Source organism: Papio anubis, chromosome 20 (assembly GCF_008728515.1).
Source record: "Papio anubis isolate 15944 chromosome 20, Panubis1.0, whole genome shotgun sequence".
Classification (NCBI taxonomy): Eukaryota; Metazoa; Chordata; class Mammalia; order Primates; family Cercopithecidae; genus Papio; species Papio anubis.
The window spans coordinates 21149088-21172319 of NC_044995.1; the positions used below are offsets into that span (position 1 = coordinate 21149088).

Consider the following 23232-nt stretch of genomic DNA (forward strand, 5'->3'; position numbering starts at 1 on the left):
GGGGCGCATGCGCACGCCTGGGCGGGGCTGGGGCGCGCACGCAGGCGGGCGGCGGCTGCGCGGCGGGGCACGTTCTCCGGCCGGCGGCGCGGGCGCGGGCCGGGCCAGGCTGGGTCTCTCCTTCCCGGCCCGGGACTCCGGCGCCGCCGGGACGCGGGGCTTTACAGACACACACGGGAGCAGTCCCCGTTCCCCGCCCTACGCGGCTGAACAAATGGTTCTCTCCAGAGCTTGTGATTATACGTTTTATTAGACTCGGGAGGGGCATGGCAGGGCTTCATCAGTGTTCCTTCAAATTAAAAAAAAACAATACAAAAGCTACGTAGAAAACGTCAGATCAGACGACTAAACTTTCCCGACTCAGGGCCAGGTTCTGCAAGGGAGAAAGGAAGAAGGGTATGAGCCGCGGGGACCGGCTGGGGACCCAGGGACGATCTGGACGCCAGGGAGGGCGGCCCTCACCTTCTTGAGCCTGCGCTCGCGGGACGCCTGCGAGTCGGTCTCCGAGTACGGGGGCGGCGCGGGCGGATAGTAGGCCTCTTCCTCCTTGTAGGGTCTCCGTCTCTCCCCCGACCCCTTCTTCCTCACGGCCTCCTCCAGTAGCCGCCCATCATAGGGGGGGTCCCCGGACCTGGAGCCGTTGTCCCGAGGGTCCTGGGTACGGTGGTAGTGGGATCTGGGGTCGGCAGGGAGGCGCTCCCGAGACCTGATGTCGTCGTAGTGAGGGTCCCGGGAGCGTGGGAAGTCTCTCGAGTCTTCTTGGTCATAGAGGTCGTCCCGGCTGCGGCTCCGCGGGGGCATGTAGGCCCGGCCTCTCCTCCCACCACTACTCGGGGGAGACCTGCTCCCTGACTCGGCGGAGCTTGGCGGGGTGAGGTCGTCCAGGGCGTCCACGGAGCGGGCCCGGGGCCGCCTGGCCCGCCAGCCCCCGCCTGCCTGCTCCCTGGGGGTCTCTGGGTCCCATCCCCTGGGACTCCGGGGGGAGTGGCCACCCCACTCCTCATCCCGGATCGGGGTGAGGGCAGGGCCCCGGGGAGGCCGAGATCGCCAGTCGTCCTCATGGAGGGAGGTGACTTCACTCATGGCTGCAGGGAAGCGGGGTGTCACTGACTACTGGAGGAGCCCAGGTTTGCCCAGGTCCAGGGTTTGCACCAAGAGTCCCTGGGGCAGGTATCAGGGAGACATGCTTCCCCCCTCCCCCCCCCCCCCCCCCCGACCCGAAAAGCCCCCACCCCCCCAGGCCCCTGCTCACCCCGCTCCACACGGCCATTGGGGGGGCCAGGTCGAGAAGGGTCGAAATTGGCCAGCTCCTTCTCCATGTAGTACAGGACCCGCATGGAGTCGTCTTGCTGGCTGGCCTGAATCCTGTAGCCACTGCGGACTTCTAAGGACAGGGTGGTGGTGGTCGGTTTGGGAGGATGGATCCTGGCCCAGCCCTCCCCCTTACAGGCACATCCAACTTTGGGATGATGGATTCTCACCAGAGGCCACACTGCTGTCTGTGTCCCGAAGCAGGGGTACGTAGGAACCTTGGCCACCAGCTGGGAGAGAGTGGCTGTCAGTTGCTGCTCACCAGGAGCAGAGCCCCTCCTCAGCTCCCAAGACCCTCTTCCTTCCAGCCCCTGCCCCTCAGTGTCCAGATGCCCAGCACACCCCCACCAGCTGTTCCTGCTTCCCCCAGCCTCACCTGAGCTACTCCTGTCCAGGTCCCCAGGGTACCCGTTGTAGGCAGGGCCCATGGGAATCACAGTTGGTGGGGGTGGGGTCTTGGCGGGAGACAGGTGGGCATAGGTGCTGGGGGCATAGATGCTGGGAACACCTGAGGTGGCTGCTTTGCCGGCGGCATACACTGTGAGGACACAATGAACATGAGAAGGCGGGTGGGGCAGGAGCCAGGCTGCCCCATACCCATTGGCTTTCAGAGGGACCTGGGCCTGGACCTCCTTCCCAAGCCGCCCTCTCCACTGTAGAGCTTCCGTGGGCATCTGAGTCCCTGCTGGTCCTCATTCCATTTCTGCAGCATCCCTGAGGTTGGGGGACACCAGCTTCACAGAGACCCCACCCCACTTCCTGTGTGGTTTTTCAGAGGGTGCACACAGGCAGCCCACGGCCCCAGGGTGGCAGGACAATGTTTCATTTAACAGTATGGTGATTTGCCAACGTTTGCCAATCAAAAGGTTTTACCTAAACTTCCAACTCCCCAGCTAACTTACTGGAAGAAGTGGCCACCCACAGTCTGTGTGTTTACAGGGCAACAAAGCTGCCCCTTTATATAAAGCCCAGGTGCTGCGTCCACCACTGTCCCCACAAGCCAAAATCATGTATCCTCTTTGGCGGCCAAGCCCCTGCTCTAGAAAAAATGAGTCATCTGGGAGACGTGCATCCTGCCCACCTGGTCACCTTCCAGACAGAGATGCAATGGCAGGAGCCTCAGGAGTTAACTTGCCTGCCCTGGCCAAGCAGCAGTGTCTCCTCCAGTGTTTCTAACTCATGGACTGCACCCATTCCTACCTGCCCTGTCAGGGTCTAGGCTTGACAGCTCGAGGTAAGATCCTCCTCCCTAGGGCAAGACGCTTGCAAAGTTCCTGGGCCCTAGGCAAGTGGCTTCCTCCCTGGGACCCCAACAGGTAAATGGAGGAAAGAGATGGGCCCAGAGAGGGTGCCTCACCTCTGATTTGGTTTGGAAGCAGAAGGCTAAGTGCACAGCCTAGAGGAAGCCCATTCATTAGCGCAGGCAGCCTGCAACTTCATCAGTGGCAGAGGCTGTGGCAGCAGCAGATGTAACAGGGCCTCTGCCAGAGAGTTAATGGGGTGCCAGGTTGGGGTAACAGGGTCTCCAGATGGAGGAAATGTGGTGTTGGGACCAGCATTTACAGTCCTGGCCCTAGCTCTGGTCTTAGTGGGTTCACTGCAAACTTGGTTGCAGCCCATCTGTGAAATGGACCTAACACTCACTGCCTGGGCAAAAAGCTGTCAGCTAAACACGACAAGAGGCGGGGGATGAAATGGCCTGCATAAGCCTCCAGGAAGCAGTGGAATTTTTTCAGGAAAGCGATCCTTTGAGGAACCAGGTTGCACACCACTGACTTCAATGACTATAAAATTAGCCAGTGACTTCCTTAATACCCACAACACCCCATGAAGTGGGGACCTAACAGAAGGAAACAGGACTCAGAGAGGGAAGGCTGCTTCTCTGGGGTCACTCTGTGTGCACCAGGGATCTGACTGGTGCCCTGGCCCTCAGTCACTACCGAGGCTGAGAGTGGCAGTGCCCAGCAGCTGGCAGACGTAGAATATTTTATATAGATCAGGTCCCATGCTCAATGGCGTGCACATGAGCTCACCGAATCCCCAAACGCACCCAGAGCGGTGAGCTTTGCCGTAAGCCCTATTTCATAGGGGACGACACTGAGCTTTAGGGAGGGAAACTGCTCACTGGGCTTCTGAGCAGGAAGGTGTCAAGCAGGCCTCAGCTCTCCACCTGCCCACGCTTGCAAGGATTGCCTGGTACTTCACTGTTCATGTGTCTTGGACTGTGCAGAAAGGCTAGTCTACCCAGACACCCTCCTGAAGGAAACCAAGGACTGGCAACAGCTGTGGTCCCCGAGGAGGGGAAATGGGACAGCAGTTGCAGGGATGCTGAAGTGTCCATCAGTGCCACTTAGTGTACACGCTGTGGCCTGGTGTCCCGGGGCTGATGGCTGTGACCATGTCTATCAGCTCCTCTGTGAAAGTGTCCCGTTGGGATATTCACAAACATTCACAGAAGAGAGGCAGGAGCAAGTCTTTTTCAATTGCACATGTCTGACTCCTCTCATAGAGTTAGGTCTCTCTCTCTCTTCTGTCTTCTCTTACCTTCCCCTGCTTGGTTTGCTTACTTCCCCTTTAGCTCTAGTCCCACAGCCAGTCCCAGCTCTCCACAGTACCCATGCTGGTGTGCTAGATATGACCCTAGACGTAGTAACTGGGCAAAATGTGCAGCATTCCTGTGGATATGTTTTCAAAAATTTGCTTAAATTTGGCCAGGCACAGTGGCTCATGCCTGTAATCCTAGCACTTTGGGAAGCCAAGGTGGGGGTGGGGCAGGGCAGATTGCCTGAAGTCAGGAGTTCGAGGCCAGCCTGGCCAACATGGCGAAACCCTGTCTCTACTGAAAATACAAAAATTAGTCAGGCGTGGTGGCAGATGCTATATCCCAGCTACTCAGGAGGCTGAGGCAGGAGAATAGCTTAAACCCGGGGGGTGGAGGTTGCAGTGAGCCGAGATCGCGCCACTTCAGTCCAGCCTGGGCAACAGTGAAAATGTCTCAAAATAATTGCTTAAGTTTAAGGCCAGGTGTGGTAGCTCATGCCTGTAATCCCATCACTTTGGGAGCCTGAAGCAGGATCACTTGAGGTCAAGAGTTTAAGACCAGCCTGGGCAACATAGCAAGACCCTGTCTCTACAAAAAAATTTTAAAAATTGGCTAGCATGATGGCACATGCCTGTAATCCCAGCACTTTGGGGATGCTGACTTGGGAGGATCACCTGAGGCCAAGTTTGAGATCAGGCTGGGCAACATACTGAGACCCCGTCTCTACAAAAAACAACAATCAAAAAATTAGCTGGGCATGGTGATGTGTGTCTACAGTCCCAGCTGCTGTAGAGGCTGAGGCAGGAGGATTGCTTAAACCCAGGAGTTGGAGGCTGTGGTGAGCTATGATCGCACTACTGCACTGCCTGGATGACAGTGAGACCCTTTCTCTAAATAAAAAAAAAGTTTTTTTGCTTAAATCATGTAGTGTTGTAAACCTTGTTTGGTTTCTTACCTTTTTCACTGAAGATTTGTTTTCTTTTTTCTTTTTTTTTTGGGACAGTCTGACTCTGTCGCCCAGGCTGGAGTGCAGTGGCGTGATCTCAGCTCACTGCAACCTCCACTTCCTGGGTTCAAGCGATTCTCATGCCTCAGTCTCTTGAGTAGCTGGGATTACAGGCGAACACCACCATGCCCAGCTAATTTTTGTATTTTTAGTAGAGAACGGGGTTTTACCATGTTGGCCAGGCTGATCTGGAACTCCCGACCTCAAGTGATCCGCTCGTCTTGGCCTCCCAAAGTGCTGGGATTACAGGCGTAATCACTGGGCCTGGCCAAGATTTGGTTTTTTAAGAGGGCTTTACTTTCATGTGAATAGTATCTTGTACTGTTGAACATTTTTACCATGTGTATGGATTATACTTACAAAAGAAAAAAACAACATACATAAAAAGAAACTGAAAGTTGGAGGAAGTAAATGACAATCTAAAGCAGCAGACCCTCCTCAGCCTACTTTCTCCCCACTTGCTAAATTCACACCCTCCAGACCAATGCCACTGTCCTGGGGGCAGGTGGATGGCCAACTCCTTCCCTCAGACTCAGGATGTGGCCCGAACCAGGGTGGCCATGAGCAGGGCACTTACGGGCCTCAGGGCAGCAGCACTTGTCTGGGCAGCAGGGGCACCTGACGTAGCAGCAGCAAGTGTGTGGGCAGCACTGGCACCAGCAGATGCCCAGGAGGAGGAAGACGAGGAAGGCAGCCAGGCACACCACAACCACGAAGAGCCAGTCTGCAAAGAGAGAACAGGCCCTGAGCCCGGAGGCTTGGGAGGAAACAGGGCACAGCAGGGGCACACGGTGCGCAACCAGCACTGAGGTCGGCAACTATTTGCAAAGCTCACCAAGGAACCTGCAGCCCTGGCTGGATTCTTTGTGCCAGAGGCTGGGCATGGCACACTCCCCATTCTACCATCCCGGCCAGTCCCCAGTTAGGGCCCTCCCGCAGGTGCAAATACACAAGGCAGAAAACAAGAGGCAGACTGCAGCCCCCAGACCAAAGAGAGCCAGCTGCCCAGACGCCACGCCCTCAAGAGCACCGCAGGTGCCAGTCACAGAGCCCCGGCCTGCACCCCGGCTCTCCTCAGCCCAGCCCAGCCCAGGCCACTAGATGCCTCAGAGCCACAGTCAGGCCAGGTTAGTGAGGGGTCCACAGTGAGCAGGGTTTAGTGGGGAAGGGGATACTAACTAGAGTCAGAAGCAGTAGGTGATGTGTGGGAGCTCCTCAGAAGCCCAACACAGGATCCACCCCCCGTACCTTCCATGGGCCCCGCCTGAAAACCAGGTAAGAGCTCAGCCACCCCTGAGGTCCTCCCTGGAGGGACAAAAGAGAAATAGATTATGCTGGCCAGAGCCAGCCCAGGCTGTGCCGCCCCCGAAAGCCCAGTTCCAGGCTGGCCAAGTGGAAGGTGTGCCCTGAAGTGGGGAGGGGCTGAGGACTGAAGCCCTAGCGCATGGCTCCTGCCCTCCACCCGCCCACATGTGGGTGCTCATAGGAAAGAAATTCCCATTGCATAATCCACCTGTGTCTCATGCCACGAGGGCTCCAACACAAATCCCAGGGGGTTCTGAGGGCTCTACCTCAGCTTGGGCACCCTAAGTTTTCCTCATTCATAGGTTTTAGCACCCCAAAGGGCTCCAAGCACGGTGATAGGGATGTCCTGTTCCAGCAGGCACAGTGCCCTAGGGCCCACAAAATAAAGAGACAGACAGGATCTCAGCTCTGTCGCCCAGTCTGGAGTGCAGGGGTGCGATCATGGCTCACTGCAGCCTCAACCTCCTGGGCTCAGGCGATCCTCCCACCTCAGCCTCCGGAGTAAGTAGCTAGGGCTACAGGCACGTGCCACCACACCTGGCTGAAATGGTTTAATTTTACTTTACAAATCTGAAAAAAAATAAACACTGAATATATAGTAATAAACTGTCTTTGTGAGAACATAATCACAAATTTTTGTTTTAAAACAGGAAAGGACCCATTGAAGCAAAAATGCCCACATATGAAAGTCATATGCAGTCCTGGTTCTGGGGCCCACAGGGTCTCCATCTCTACTCAGGCACTATCACATTCGCGCATCTCAGACCAGGTTCTTACCTTCCCTCGAGTGCCCCCTGGAGCTCTGAGCCCCACCAGCATTGTGTCTGAGGGGCCTCCACAGGCCCAGTTCTGCACCCATGAAGCCCTCCCCAGAGCTCATGCACTTGGCACCGTAGGCCCTCGCAACAGGACAGAGGCATGTCAGTCACAGCTCTCAAAACATGGTCCTGTCCACAAGGCCAGAAGAAGTATTTTTAGAAAAGCACTAAGATGTTATTTGTCTTTTTCACTTGTTCTCCCATGAATGTCCAGTGGAGTTTCCCAGGCTCCCCGAAGTCATCATCGCCCTGATGCCTAATGGACTATATGCTTGTGTGTGTGTGTTTTTCTTGAGCCACGGTCTCTGTCACCCATGCTAGAGTGCAGTAGCATAAGCACGCCTCACTGCAGCCTTGACCTCCTGGGCACAAGCGATACTCCTGCCTCAGCCTCCCAAGAAGCTGGGCCCACAGGTGCATGCCACCACGCCTATTAATTTTAAAATTTTTTGTAGAGTCAGGGTCTTGCCATGTTGCCCAGTCTTGCTTGTGTATCTTGGGCTTGAAAAATTTCCCCATTTTAATTCCTAATATATTAAGCAACATATAGACATAAAACCCACAGGAACAAACAAAAGCTCTTGGAGACCCTCGATAATTTTTTTTAGAGTGTAAACAGACCCGGAGACTAAATTTTGGGAACTGCTGATGCAAATGGTGCATTTTACCAAAGAACACGAAGAGGTTCCTGGGTCACTGGTGCACGTGTTCCGTCCCCCACACATGAACTCTGTCTTGCAGCCCAAGTACTCCCCAGTCACGTGCTCACTCACACATGTGAAGATGGCAGTGTACAGCCCAGCGGCGTCACTCCTGCAGAGCACATGCCACACGAGACTCCGTGTGTTGGCTTATAGCAGGGCACCTGGCAGATGGCAGCATCCCCCTAACATGTAGGGAGGCCTCCCAGCCACACAGACACCCCGCCCTGCCCCTGGGTGTCTGGAATCGGCTTCGTTTCAGCTGCACTCCCACACTCTCTGTGTGTGCCATGCAGCACCATCCCAGCGGGGCACACGGCAAAGCCACTGTGCTTTAGCGAGGGACTCAGGTGAGATGAGGCCTTGGGGATGTAGCAGGAGGTGGGTCAATTTTGCATACCATCAACTGTCCTCATTCACTGCCCATGGACTCTGACCATGTCTGAATTTTTTTTTTTTGGGGGGGGGACGGAGTCTCGCTGTGTCGCCCAGGCTGGAGTGCAGTGGCGTGATCTTGGCTCACTGCAACCTCTGCCTCCCGGGTTCAAGCAATCCTCATGCCTCAGCCTTCTGAGTAACTGGGATTACAGGCATGTGCACCACCACACCTGGCTTTTATGTTTTTTGTAGAGACGGGATTTTGCCATGTTGGCCAGGCTGTTCTCGAACTCCTAGCCTCAAGTGATCCGCCTGCCTCCGCCTCCCAAAGTGCTGGGATTACAGGCATAAACTACTGCACCCGGACCCCAAGTCTGGATTTTTTTTTAAATGAGACTTTGAAGAGGCAGAGTCGCCAATTCTCTCCACTCTTAGTTTGGCTTGGCTGATTGGAGGCACCGTGGGCCAGTGGTCCCTGCCTGGGGTGCAGGGCACAGGGGAGCCTAAGTGACTGGCAGAGCCTGGGGGAGAGCAGAGCAGGCGACAGAGCCCAGAGGGTAAGCTGGAGGGCAGAGGGCGGACACGGGGGAGGACAGACAGAACAGAAGCGGACAAAAGGAAGGGCCACGCCTCCCCCTTCCCAGGCCCACTCACCAAGGACGATGAGCTCTGCGTAGGCCTCATTGTTCCCCTGGAGGTCCTGGGCTGAGACCACAGAGCAGTAATACACACCGCTGTCCCCCCACGCCGTCTGGTCAAAGGTCAGGTCAGCATCTGGGTCAGGATGAAAAGGCGTGAGGGCACCTTAGAGGCCGGGGCACCTAACCCCACGAGGGTCAGAGCCCCCTTCCCAGCACATCCAGGAGCGGGCAAGCGGTGGGCTGGGCAGGCTGAAGATGATCAAATGCATATGCAAAGATTCCTACCAATGGCATGCGGCCTTTTACGCCCCGTTCGAAACACCTGGGCTACTACAAGAAGTCTGTGAGGCAGGGCCATTATCACTCCTGTTTTGTGGATGACATATCGGGTGTGGAAAAGCTGCACAGCTCTTCAGTGTAGAGCAGTAATGGTGCCCTCAGAGCCTGAGGTTGGTTTTTTTTTTCTTTCGAGACAGGGTCTCACTCTGTGGCCCTGGCTGGAGTGCAGTGATGTAATTATAGCTCACTGTGGCTTCAACCTCCCAGACTCAAGCAATCCTCCCACCTCAGTCTCCTGAGTAGTTGGGACTACAGGCACACTCCACCACACCCAGCTCTCTTTTTTTGTTTGAATCAGAGTTTCGCTTTTGCTGCCCAGGCTGGCGTGCAATGGCACGATCCAATCTTGGCTCACTGCAATCTCCACCTCCTAGATTCAAGCGATTCTCCTGTGTCAGCCTCCCATGTAGCTGGGATTACAGGCACCTGCCACTATGCCGGCTAATTTTTGCATTTTTAGTACAGATGGGGTTTCGCCATGTTGACCAAGCTAGTTTCGAACTCCTGACCTCAGGTGACGTACCCACCTCACCTCCCAAAGCGCTGGGATTACAGGCGTGAGCCACCACACCCAGCAGTCTGTGCTTCTCAACTTCCAGCCATCTCTGAACCACCTCTCAGATCCAAAGTCTGAACTCCCCTGATGTGAACTGCCACCCACAGGGCCTAGTGTACACCCCAGGGATGGGTGTGGAAATAAACAGTCCAGATTCTAGGTACCAGGAGATGCCCAGGCACCCATAAGGAGTGGGTGCGTCTGTGTGGGGGAGAGAGACTTACCCTCCCAGGGCCTTGGTCCCTCCCCTCCCCTTCCATCCCCACATTCTAGGTCAGGCCCAGGGCTTGGGGACGCTCATGTCTGAAGCAGCTGCAGACAAGGAGCCTGTTAACTCTGCCAACCATCAAAGTGTTTTGGCACATCCTGTTTCCTCTCTGCTCCTCAGGCCCTAATTAGTTAAATACCTTCAGCCTTTCACCAAGGTGGGACGCGGGCACCTACCAGGCAACTCCGCCTTAGGCCAGTGGGGAGAGAAGTACGCTACACTGGGCATCTCGGGCAGGAAACGCCCTCAGCTTCCCAGCCTCTTTCCTGCCAGCCTGACCTGCCTGCCACCTTCCCAAGGACGCGCTGCCCTCCTGCACGACAGCTCTGTGATGGCAGCAACCACGCATGCCAGTCCACAGCGCCTGGCACTCCCAGGAATGAAAGAACCCTTGCCTTCTTCCTTCTTCACAAGGAAGGTCTCCTGTCTACAGAAAAATTCTCCTTGCAACGGTGTCTCGCTACAGCATTCCAGACGCCTTCCCTAAGGTCCCACAGTCCCCAAGGCCCTTGGCACAACATGGTCTCTAGCTACCATGCCAGCCTCACCCCTGCCATCGCCTTGGCTCTAGATTCGCACTGTCCCCCAATGGGCTGGGCTTCTCCCACAGCTCCCCCAACCAACTGGTGAAGTCTATCTCCCAGCTTAGGGGCCGACCATCCCTTGCCTGGTGAAAATGTGGGCTCCACAAGGCACAGCCCTGTCTGTCTGTCACTGCTGGGTCCCCAATGCCTGACACTATACCTGGCCAGGAGTAGAAATGAACACCCTCTTGGCCGGACACGGTGGCTTACACCTGTAATCCCAACGCTCTGGGAGGCTGAGGCGGGTGCATCACTTGAGGTCAGGAGTTCCAGACCAGCCTGGCCCACATGGTAAAACCCTATCTCTACCAAAAATGTAAAAAATTAGCCAGGCATGGTGGTGCGTGCCTGTAGTCCCAGCTACTCAGGAGGCTGAGTCAGGCGAATCACTTGAACCCAGGAGGCGGAGGTTGCAGTGAGCTGAGATCGCACCACTGCACTCCAGCCTGGGCAACAGAGCGAGACTCCATCGCAAAAAAAACAAAAACAAAAATGAACCCCCTCTCCCGTCATGCTAAAGTCCCTTAGCTTTTGTCATCTGTCCTGTCATTCTGGGCACATGGCTGGATTCAAAGACATACTTCATTCATTCATTCATTCATTCATTCTTCAACAATAATTACTGAGTGCCACCTATGCTCTAGGCAGTATTTGAGACACCTGGTATACCATAGCAACAGTTCTCAAACTGCAGTCTCTAGACCCTGGGGTTCCCCAAGACATTTTCAGGAGACCCTGAGGTCAAAGTTATTTTCCCAACAATACTAACTGGAGTTTTCCAGAGGCTACGTGACATACGATAGACATCACAGCAGACTGAAGCAGCTTTGAGAAGCCAGGCTCTTCTATCCAGCTTGGCTTCAGAGACTTGCAAAACAATAAAACCATGCCACCTTCTCATTCACAATATTTTGTCTGCTTTCAGAAAATGATTGTTTTTCATAAAAATTATTTTATTTATGTTAATCTATAATGAGTTGTCATTTAAACTATTTTGTAAACTTTTCTCAGTCTGCTACCTTTGAAAACAAACTCTTTGAGCTCTTATTATTATTATTATTATTTTTTGAGATGGAGTCTCGCTCTGTTGCTCAGGCTGGAGTGCAATGGCGCGATCTTGGCTCACTGCAGCCTCCGCCTCCTGCGTTCAAGCGATTCTCCTGCCTCAGCCTCTTGAGTAGCTGGGATTATAGGCGCCTGCCACCCTAACTGGCTAATTTGTATATTTTTAGTAGAGACAGAGCTTTCACTATGTGGGCCAGGCTGATCTGGAACTCCTGACCTCAAGTGATCTGCCCGCCTGGGCCTCCCAAAGTGCTGGGATTCCAGGCATGAGCCACTTCGCTAGGCCTGAGCTCTTAATTAACCTCAAAATCAAGAGTGTAAAGAGGCCTAAGCCCAGAATCTTTGAGTTATAAATCCTTGCCCTTGTCCTTCCAGAGCTCAGATTCCAACTGAGAAAGAAAGACAAATAAAAAATGTAACTATGTCACATATCAGACAAAGATAAGCTGTATGGAGAAAACGAATCAGGGACAGCAGACAGAGAGTGCCAGGCATGGAGTGGGGGCTGTGCCATTTTAAACAAGGAGGCCAGGGAGGCTTCCGGATATGGCGACCTTCAGAGCAGATGTGAAGGGGTTGAGGACACGACTTCCCCTAATGATCAGGCATCTAAGCCACTGTCAAGTGATCCACCTGCCTCGGCCTCCCAAAGTGCTGGGATTTTACAGGCGTGAGCCACTGCCCTGTGTCCCCACCATTTATTGAGCTCTTACTATGTGCTAGGCCCCTCTGCACACATTCTTTCATTGAATCCTCATAGAATTCTAAACTAGGTTCTCCTAAATCCTCCAGGTTTGCCACAATGCCCTCTTCGTCCATCATTTTTCCACCTGTATCTTTTCTGAGAGGGCCTAGCTTTGTCGCCCAGGCTGGAGTGCAGTGGTGCGATCATGGGTCACTGCAGCCTCGAACTCCTGGGCTCAAGCACTCTTCCCATCTCTAGAGTAGCTGGAATCACCAGGGTGCACCATCATGCCCCGCTAATTTATTTTTTGTAGTGTCTGGATCTCACTGTGTTGCCCGGGCTGTTCTCCCAACTCCTGTCCTCAAGCAATCCTCCTGCCTCAGCCTCCCAAAGTGCTGGGATTATAGGCATGAGCCACCAGTGTCTTCAAATGAGACCCTGACTATGCCTCTCCAACAATGGAGCTCAAGAGCTGGTCCCTGCTGTAAGCAAAAGACGTGGACAGGAACCCCCTGACATAGCAAATGGATCTTATAGGCCAGGGGTTGAAATCTGGCATCTCATAGGCCAAGGCTGGACCTCACTGTGTTTTATTTGACCTGTCTGACGTTTTCAAAACCCACACAAAATATAGTTTTCTGGCTTCTTTTGATCCATCCTAAGGCCTGGGCGCACCTTCTTCCTGCAGGGCGTACCCTGTTCCTGGTCCTGGGCTGGCGCTGATCTCACCCGGGCTGAGCATTGCTTTCATTGTTTTAGGTTAGGGGAGGAGATGCCAGGTCTCCAGGGGGAACAGCAGCCAGGCCTCCTCCACATCTCCAATCTCTGGTTCCTTCTTTATACACTGCAAAGGTGACCTTCATGATTTCAGAGGTCCCATGGGCTCTCTGCTGCAGTGCCGCTGGAGTTGGGGGCACTTGGACCCCAAGGAGCCTGAGGAGGTGGAACAGGGCCTCCTGTCCAGGTGCTGGTCTATCACCCAAAGCATGAAAGGATGAAGCAGGGCATGAGCCACCTGACCTGAGGGACGCCTGGAGTGGACGGCCTCCTAGTTCACCCAGGACTATTTTCACTTTTGAAACCAGGATAGGCCGGGGATGGTGGCTCACATCTGTAATCCCAGAACTTTGGGGGGCCGAGGCAGGCAGATCACCTGAGGTCAGGATTTTGAGACCAGCCTGACTAACATGGCAAAATCCCATCTCTACCAAAAAGATACAAAAATTAGCCAGGTGTAGTGATGTGCACCCGTAATCCCAGCTACTCTGGAGGCTGAGGCAGGAGAATCGCTTGAACCTGGGAGGCAGAGGTTGCAGTGAGCTGAGATCACACCACTGCACTCCAGCCTGGGCGACAGAAAAAAAAAAAAGATAAATAAGCAGCACAGTGGGTGACCCTAGGAACACCATGGGGAGTCCACTTTTCCCCATCCTCAAAGCTGAAACGGAGGAAGCTCCTTTGGCTACGGGTTTTCCTGATAAAGGACACACACACAATGGATGTTTACACTCAGGGCCTTGATCAAACACGGGCCCAGGTGGGGGTGGTTTGAAAGACCCAGGCCTGTGAGGCCCCTGAAGCATGCAGGGCCCCTTTCCCCAGACAGAGCCTGGGGGGGTCATCCTGGACTTTTGTGCCCAGCAGAGGAAGCACCCTCAGTATTTGGCTTGTCCTGGCAGGAGCTGAGCAGTCATGCCCAGTCCAGGCAGGCACAATCCCTGGGTTAGAGGGGAGGGGGCCTAAGAAGCTCTGTGACCTCAGTAACAGTAGGATGCTCATGGCTGAGCGGCCCACAGAAATCCAGGGCAAGCAAGCCTGGTGCGTCCTCTGAAACAGAACTGACACGGGCTCAGCCCCTGGAACCCTGCTTCCCATCGATCCTCTAGCAGAATGTGCTCCAGTTCCTGGCTTCCTGGGGTCTGCAAAGGGATGCTCCCTTCCCCCTTCTGCCCCATGCCCAACTTTAAATGCTTGTTTAAGACAGTGAACACACACTAAGACATGAGGTAGATGAGCCCTCATCCCTGGCACCCTGCCCCTCCCCTTCCTCTCTGTCTTCTAGGTTCTGTAGGGCCCAGGCCCAGGCCCTCCTCAAATCATATTCACAGCCCAAGTCACTCCATGTAGCACATCACCCAGTGCTATTTTCTTTTCTTTCTTCTTTTTTTTTTTTTTTTTTTTTTTTTGCGACGGGGTCTCACTCTGTTGCCCAGGCTGGAGTGCAGTGGCGCAGTCTTGGCTCACGGCAACCTCCACCTTCCAGGTTCAAGTCATCTCCTTAAGGACAGAAACCAGCCACCCCAATCACCTCTATCCCCAGCACCAATGACACATAGTAGATGCTTGATAAATACCAAATGAATGAATGAATGACTGCCCTTTACTTAGTCCCAATAGACACATCCTATCAGGAGGCAGCACTACAGTTAAGAACAAGGGTTCTCAGAGCTGCCTGGGTTCAAACCCCAGCTCCAGACTTTGACTTCCTATGCGCCCATTTGAACAAGGTAACCTCTCTGTGCCTCAGCTTTCTCTCTCAATGGGAGAAAGTGTGTGCAGTTCCTAGCACGTCGTAGGCTTTCTCCATTAAGCTCTCTTGCCCCTGCAGTTCACTCCTGCCACCTCCTCTGAGTTCTGTGGACCACCCTAGGCAAGCAAAGGGATTAGGAACTTGGCCACTAGACCCGAAGTGGCCGAGTTAGAATCCCAGCCCCTTTACCAGCGATGTGACACTAGGCAAGTCACTTTCTCTCTCTGGGCCTCTGTGAGATGACAATAATAGAATCTATTCAAATACTATGTGGTCTGAGTTAATCCTTGGGAAGCTGGATGGGAGCTTAGCACACAGTAGACCCTTTATAAGTTGTTACTTAGATAAATTTTACTTCTTACTGATCGTGTTATTAATATGATTATAGAACAAACTCTGGCCTCCTCTCTCCATTACCTAGTTTTCTTTATCTTCAAGCACTTGAGAGTGTGTTGTGTTTGTCTCTCTCACTGCAATGTGGGCTCCACGAGGGAAACAGTTTGATGATCTTTTTTTTTTTTTTTTTTTTTTTTTGAGAGGGAGTCTCGCTCTGTGCCCCAGGCTGGAGTGCAGTGGCGCAGTCTTGGCTCACTGCAAGCTCCACCTCCCAGGTTCACGCCATTCTCCTGCCTCAGCCTCCTGAGTAGCTGGACTACAGGCGCCCACCACTGCGCCCGGCTAATTTTTTGTATTTTTAATAGAGACGGGGTTTCACCGTGTTGGCCAGGATGGTCTCGATCTCCTGACCTCGTGATCCGTCCGTCTCGGCCTCCCAAAGTGCTGGGATTACAGGCGTGAGCCACCGTGCCCGGCCTGATGATTTTGTTAACAGCTTATTCCCAGGGCCCAGAACAGCACCTGGTATATGACAGGTACTCAAAAAATCTTCGTTATTAAATTAAGGAATGGAAGGATTAGCAGAAGGAAGAATAGTAGAATAGAATTGCTCCCTTTAGGCTGGGTATGGTGTCTCCCAGCACTCTGGGAGGCCAAGGCGGGCAGTTCATTTGAGGTCAGGAGTTTGAGACTAGCCTGGCCAACATGCTAAAACCCCATCTCTACTAAAAATATAAAAATTAGCTGGGCGTGGTGGTACATGCCTGCAGTCCCAGTTACTCTGGAGGCTGAGGCAGGAGAATTGCTTGAACCTGGGAGGTGGAGGTTGCAGTGAGCCGAGATCACACCACTGCACTCCAGCCTGGAAGCCTGGAGTCCAGAGCAAGACTCCATCTCAAAAAAAAAAAAAAAAGAATTGTTCCCTTCATTGGTCCTTTCAGACACTGGCACTCAAGAGCTTTCAGATGGGGACTCCAGGTCCAGTACAAGGATGCCAGCCCCACCACCCGGGCAAGCCCAGCCTCATCCCCCTGCCCCGCCCAACATACTTCCGGTGATGGTAATCCTCCGACCCTGGTAGTAATCTCCCAGGGTCACAGCGTTGCCCTGCTTGGTGGCCACGACCCTGACGGTGCGCACGCTGTCCTGGCACTCGACGTAGGGGTTGTAGCCTGGGTTCCCGGCTGCCAGCTGGACATTGAGCTGGTTGTCGACGCTGGCTGGGGAGAAGGCATCAGCGATGCGGTCCCGGCAGAAAGACTTGTACTTCCAGATGACGATGGGTTGCGTGGGGGTCGAGGTCATCTGGTAGGTACAGGGTAGGGTCACGGGCTGGAAGAGGATCACCACGTGGTAGGGGTCGGACACGGTCACCTGGATGGCCCTGGCAGGGGCTGAGGGCAAGAGGAGAGAAGCAGGGGTTGCTGTGAGCTCAGGGAGGTGTTTCAACAGGAACGCCACCTGTCACCAGCTTGACACTTGCAAGTGTGTGGCTTACTTACAGAGTGCCTGGCACACATTGTTCCTTAATCGCCAGGACCAGTGAGGTAGGCAGGATAATCATGCCCATTTTATAGACCCGTGGGGCTGAAGTGGCAGGTGCACGGTGACACGGCCAGTTTCCTTGGACTCCTCCGCCATCCCTCTTCCCAGCCTGTGGCCTCTGAATCACACCAGTCTCCTCTTCCCTTTGCCATTCACCCACAGCAAGGGGCCTCTGGGTGGCCTGGGCAGGCAAGCCCAACTGGCCATGTCAATGCCCCCAGCGCCCAAGGCCCCACTTCAAAACCGACTACCAAGGATTCCAGGTTATCCGGGGTCTTTTGAATTTGGAGGGAAAACCGCAGAGTTGTTTGCCTGAACTGCTTTGCCATGGAGGGACTAAAGCCCCCACAATATCTCCATCAGCCTCCCACCACCTCACCCTACTCTAAAGTCATTTCAAATGACTTCACCAAAAGCGTCTGCTGAAAGACCTCATCACTACCCAAACATCCCATCCTGGTGAAAGCCTGCCAGCAGAAGTCGGTTTCAAGTCCGTAAATCCACCCCATCAGACTCTTACGCACGTATAATCCGGAACCCGCGGGAGGTGGGTGGGGTGCGGGGGATGGGAAGTCCCTAGTCCCACACCCACCCGAGGCCTGGGCATTGTTCCTTCGTCTCTGTTCCTCTAGGAAGCGTCTGATCCAGCCCTCCCGTGCCCTCTCCCCGTTACTCCAACACTTAGAAAACCCCGGGTGCGCCCAAGCTCCATCCCGGCTTTTCTTTTCCTAGTGATCGGGCGGTCCTCCACTCCCTCCCCACAAAGAGTTCCATTCTCCCTGCCGCTCCGGGTCTTACCGTCCAGGGAGTTTCACTTCCTGCTATCTCCCAGATAAGGGCGGGGGGAGCGCTCCCAGGCACGGATGGGGAATTCCTCTCACTCCGGCACGCAAGAGATCGCCCAAGACCCAGGGGATCGTAAGGACCCAGCCTCTGAGACCTCCCGCTTCCCGCGCCCTAGGCGCCCCCGCCGCCTCCAACTCCATCCATCCCCCTCTACGGTGCCCTCCGCCGTTCCGCAGCGTCAGGGGCCCCGTGCCCCGTACCTGTGAACCAGGTGCTAAGCAGGAGCCACACGAAGACTACCGCGTCCCGGCCTGGGGCGGCCGGGTGGGAGCCCAGCCCTCTAGAGAGCCCGCCGGCCACCAGCGCCATCGCGGCCGTCTGGGCGCGTCCGGCCCGCGCGTCCCTTCCAAAGTATCTTAGGGGGCGCGGGGCGCACCAAGGCCAGGAGGGGTGCACGCTCCTCCCCTTCCCACTTCCGTTCCTTGTCCCTACAACAAGTCCATCCTGCTGCGTTCTAGAAGTTTAATGAACGTAAACGAGGTGGACAAAGGGCACGCTTTCATATATGGGGAAGAAAGGTGCTTGACCCGCCGCGGTTCTCCGAGCCACACTCCACCCGCTGCGCGCTCCGGTGAATGGTTCGGCCCAGGTACACAAGGGTGGGAGCCGAGGGCTGGGCTTGGGGGTGAGTGGCGGGGAGGGGTTCCTCTGCCTCCCTCCCCGGAAGTGGGCTGACCCAGGTGCGCTCCGGCCCCCAGGGCCCGAACCAAGTGACTGGCCCGCTGGGAGGGCGCCTGCGGACCACAGGTCCCGTCCGGCCCCCATCTGCTCCGGCCAAACTAAGCGCACCGAGATCCACGAAACCGAGACCCACTTGGAGCGATTCACCTGTTGAGATAGGGCAGGACCCGCAGCGCACCTGTTCCCTCCCTACCCACACCCCTCTCCCCGGCGGGCGATGGACCCGCCTAGGTGCGCCCTGCCGGGAGGAGCGAGTCTAAGCAAAGTCCTGGCGGGGAGAGGCTTGTCGGTGGCGCCTGACTTCTCCACTTCCACTGGGGTTCGTCCGGACCGGGTGGAGGGGGGCGCTTCAGGCCCCCTGTGTCTCCCAGTTAGATGACCTGAGGAACCCTCTGAAGTCCCCGGAAGGGAAGCTCTGCCCCCTCAGGGATGCCCGAGGGGAATCAGGCCCAGGAAAAGTTGGAATTCCACTTCGGAAGTTTTCGCCACCTCCCCCACCCGTTCCCAACTTGTGGTTCGGCCCCTGGGCATCCCTAGCCCCAGGTCAGCCCTCCGGAAATTCTGGCTCTTAAAGGGGCCGAGCGAAGGCGCTGGGCCTGGGACCGGTTTCCGCGTAGGAATTCCCGGGAGTAGCCACCTGCAACCGAGGTCCGGGGCGCGGCGCGGCGATCAGCCTGCGCAGCGCTGGGCGCGACTCTGCTGTCTCCAGGTGGCGGCGAGGGGAAGCGCATCCTGGGGGAACCCTGGGCGCTTCCTCGCGTTAGACTCCCCCAAGTTGCCAACTGGTCACTGGCTGGTTTCGGTACCCATGCGTGCTTTGTTTTACTGGCCCTGTTAACACTCAAGCCAGTTGACGTCCACCTGCTCACAACCCGCCTGTGGCTCCTCCTCACTCTCAGCAGAAACTGACCTTCCCTCTCTTATCTCACCTCCTCCCACTCTCTGGCTTACTCAGCTTCAGACACCCTGGCCTCCTCGCTGTTTCCAAATATGCTTCTCAGAGTCCTCAGAGCCATCGCCCGTGCTACTCCCTCTGCCAGAACACCCTTCCCGCAGATGTCCACATGAACTTCCTCCTCCGGTAGGACACTTTGGCAGTGACACCTTCCCTGGCCACTTTTTATAAAATTTCAACCCGTTCACGTTCCTTCATCATTTTAAAAAATGTTTTTATGATAAAATATGCAAACTATAATATTTATCGTTTTAACCATTTTAAATGTAAAATCCAATGGCATTAAGTACATTCACAATGTCCTGTACCAGTCACCACTCTTTATCCCCGAAACTGTTTCAACACCCCCAACATAAACTCTGTGCCCATTAAACAATAACTCCGCATTACCCGCTACCCTTGCCCCTAGTAATTTCTATTCTACTTTGCTTATTAAATTGCCCATTCTAGATGCCTCATATAAGTGGAATCGTCTAACATTTGTCCTGTGTCTAGTTTATTGCATAAAGAATAATGTTTTCAAGGTCCATCCATGTTGTAGTATGTCAAAGTCTTGTAGCATGAAGTAAGATCAAAATTTCTTTTTACAGCGAACTAGTGTACCATTGTATGTATATGCTACGTTTTATTTATCCATTCATTTGTGGATGGACATAGGTTGTTCCTACCTTTTGACTATTGTAAATGGTGCAGCTGTGAACACTGGTGTACAAATATCTGCTTTCATTTCTTTTGAATATATGCCTAGCAATGGAATTGCTGGGTGACTTGGTAGTTCTATTTTTAACCTTTTGAGGAACTGCCAAACTGTTTTGCCCAGTGGCTGCACTATTTTACATTCCCACCAGCAATGCATGGAGGATTCCAATTTCTCCACATCCCTACCAAAACTTATTATCCATTTTCTTGATTATAGCCATCCTGGTTAGTGTGTGAAGTGGCATTTCATTGTGGTTGTAATCTGCATTTCCCGAGTGACTAATGATGTTGAGCATATTTTCACGAATTTATTGTCCATTAGTATATCTTCTTTGAAGAAGTGTCTATTCAAGTACTTTGTCCATTTTTGAACTGGGTTGTTTTTTTGTTGTCAAGTTGTAGGAGTTCTATATATACTTTGGATATTAATCCCTTGTTAGATATATGATTTGCAAATATTTTCTTCCATTCTCCAGGTTTTTTCACTTTCTTGATAGTGTCCTTTGGTGCACAAAAGTTCTTAATTTAATGAAGTTCAATTTACCTACTATTTTTTCTTCCTTGTACTTTTGGTCTCTTATTTATGCAATTGTTGCCAAGTTCAATGTGATGAAGATTTCAACAATATTTTCATCTAAGAGTTTTATAGTTTTAACTCTTAAATTGAGTCTTTGAACCATTTTATTTTATTTTGTTTTATTTTTTGAGACGGAGTCTCACTTTGTCACCCAGGCTTGAGTGCAGTGGTGTGATCTCTGCTTACTACAACCTCCGCCTCCCGGGTTCAACCAATTCTTGTGCCTCAGCCTCCCAAGTATCTGGGATTGCAGGTGCGTGCCACCACACAGGGCTAATTTAATTTTTGTATTTTTAGTAGAGATGGGATTTCACCATGTTAGCCAGGCTGGTCTCGAACTCCTGAACTCAAGTGATCCGCCCACCTTGGCCTCTCAAAGTGCTGGGATTACAGACGTGAGCCACTGCACCCGGCCTGAGCCATTTTAATTTTGGTATGTGGTAGAAGGGTCCAACTTCATTTTTTTGCACGTGGATATTCAGTTTTCCCTCTACCATTTGTTGAAAACACTGTCCTTTTCCCATTAAGTGGTCTTGGCTTCCTTGTCAAAAATCAATTAATCATATGTGTGAGGGTTTGTTTCTGGGTTCTGCATTCTATTTCATTGATCTATATGCCTATCCTTATGCAAGTACCATATGTTTTAATTACTGTAGCTTTGTAGTAAGTTCACAGTTGGGAAGTGTGAGTCCTCCAACTTTATTTTTTTTTCAGTATTGTTTTGGTTATTGGGGACCCCTTAAAACTCCATATTAATTTGAGGATCTGCTTCCATTTCTTTGGAAAAAGATGTTGGAATTTTGGTCAGTGTTGTGTTGAATCTGTAGATTGTTTTGAGTAGTATTGACATCTTAACGTTAAGTCTTTCTATCCATGAACACATCTTGCCATTTATTTAGATATTTGTTAATTTATTTTGATATTTGTTAATTTATTTTAGCAATCTTTTGTAATTTTCAGTGTACAAGTCTTTCCCCTTCTTGGTTAGATTTATTCCTAAGTATTTAATTGTTTTAGATGCTGTTGTAAATGGAATTGTTTTCTCAATTTCCTCTTCAGATTGTTCAGTGCTGGTGTGTAGAACCACGAATTATTTTTGTGTGTTGATCTTGTACCCTGCAATTGGTTTAACTGTAGTAACTGTCTTGTGAATTCTTTTGGATTTTCTATATATGGATCATGTCATCTCTGAATAGAGATAGTTTTACTGCTTTCTTTACAATTTGGATGCCTTTTATTTCCTTTTTATGTCTGATAGCTCTGGGTGGAACTTCCAGTACAGTGTTCAATAGCCATGGTGAAAGTGAGCATCTTTGTCTTATTCCTGATCTTAGGGGGAAAGCTTTCAATCTTTCACCATTGAGTATGATGTTAGCTGTGAGTTTTTCATAAATATCATTTATCACATTGAGGAATTTTCCCTGTAGGATTAGTTTTTTTTTTTTTTTTTTTTTTAATCATGAAGGTGTGTTGAATTTTGTCAAGTACCTTTTCTGTATTAATTCAGATGATCATATGTGTGTTTTTTACCTTCATTCTAATAATGTGATGTATTACATTGATTGATTTTCTTGTGTTGAACCACCCTTGCATTCCTGCATAAATCATACTTGGATATGGTGAGTAATCCTTTTAATATGCTAATGGATTTGATTTGCTAATTTTTTTTTTAGGATATTTGTATCTATATTCATAGGGGTTTTAGTCTAATTTTCTTGTGATTTCTTTATTTGACTTTGGTATTATGGTAATACTGGCTGCATAGAATGAATTAGAAAGTGTTTCCTTCTCTTCAATTTTTTGGAAGTTTGAAAATGATTTGTGTGAATTCTTCTTTAAATATTTGGTTGAGCTAACTCGTGAAGCCATCTGGTTTAAGATTTTTCTTTGCTAGGTGGTTTAAAATTAGTGGTATTGCCACTTTCATTTCTAATTTTAGTTATTTGCGTCTTCTCTCTTTTGTGCTTCATCAGTCTCGCCAAAGGTTTGCCAATTTTGTTAATCTTTTCAAAAAACCAACTTTTGGTTTTATAGATTTTTTGTCTGTTCTCTTTCTCTATTAGTTTCTGCTCTAGTCTCTATTATTTCCTTTCTTCTGCTGGCTTTGGGTTTTGTTTGCTCTACTTTTTCTAGTTCCGTAAGGTGTAAGTCAGGTTATTAATTTGAGATAGTTCTTCTTTTTAACATGTACATTAATAGCTATTACTTTCCCTGTGAGCACAGTTTTTGGGGCATCTCATAAGTTTTGGCATATTTTGTTTTCTTTCTCACTTGTCACTAAGTATTTTCTAATTTCCTTTGTGATTTCTTCTTTGACCTATTGATTGTTTAAGATAGTGTTGTTTAATTTTCACATATTTGTGAATTTTCATTTTTCCTTCTATTGATTTCTAACTGTATCTTGTTGTGGTCAAAGAAGATAGTTCATTTTATATTTATTTTAAAATCTACTGAGATTTAACTTATGGCTTAACATGTCATCTATCATAGAGAATGTCTCATGTGCACTTGGATTTTTTTTTAATCGGGTGAGTGTTCCATATGTGTCTGTTAGGTCTATTTGGTTTTTGTGTTATTCAAGTCCACTATATTTTTACTTATTTTCTGTCTGTGTGTTCTATCCATTATCGAAAGTGGGATTTTGAACTCTCCAGCTATCTTGGTAGAACTATGTATTTCTCCTTTGAGTCTATCAATTTTTGCTTTATATTTTGAGGTCTGTTATTAGGTGCAGAAATGTTTATAACTGTTATATCTTATTAATTTGTAATGTCTGTCTTGTCTCTTGTAAATTGTTTTGATGTAAAGTCAATTTTGTCTGATATTTGCATAGACATTCCAGCTATCTTTTGGTTACTATTTGC

General features: G+C 51.5%; 2 protein-coding genes across 5 annotated transcripts in view; one reads left to right on the top strand and one right to left on the bottom strand.

Annotated features, from left to right (window-relative positions):
- Positions 1–23232, top strand: part of LOC103880050 (protein FAM187B-like) — a 36660-nt gene that overhangs the window by 271 nt on the left and 13157 nt on the right. The gene's annotated exons all lie outside the window — the stretch shown is intronic.
- Positions 232–18400, bottom strand: LSR (lipolysis stimulated lipoprotein receptor). Of its 4 annotated transcripts, none has more exons than XM_003915337.3 (10): positions 17657–18400; positions 16115–16459; positions 8716–8835; positions 6108–6164; positions 5437–5583; positions 1688–1849; positions 1482–1541; positions 1253–1384; positions 463–1085; positions 232–373 (listed from the first exon to the last, which is right to left on the bottom strand). In XM_003915337.3, exons 1-10 carry the CDS (start codon positions 17763–17765, stop codon positions 338–340), a joined length of 1791 nt encoding a protein of 596 aa, XP_003915386.2. In that variant the 5' UTR covers positions 17766–18400; the 3' UTR covers positions 232–337. The 4 variants fall into 4 exon arrangements, with proteins under 4 accessions (XP_003915386.2, XP_017807864.2, XP_003915385.2 ...); XM_017952375.3 differs by lacking the exon at positions 17657–18400 and adding an exon at positions 16568–17562; XM_003915336.3 differs by lacking the exon at positions 6108–6164.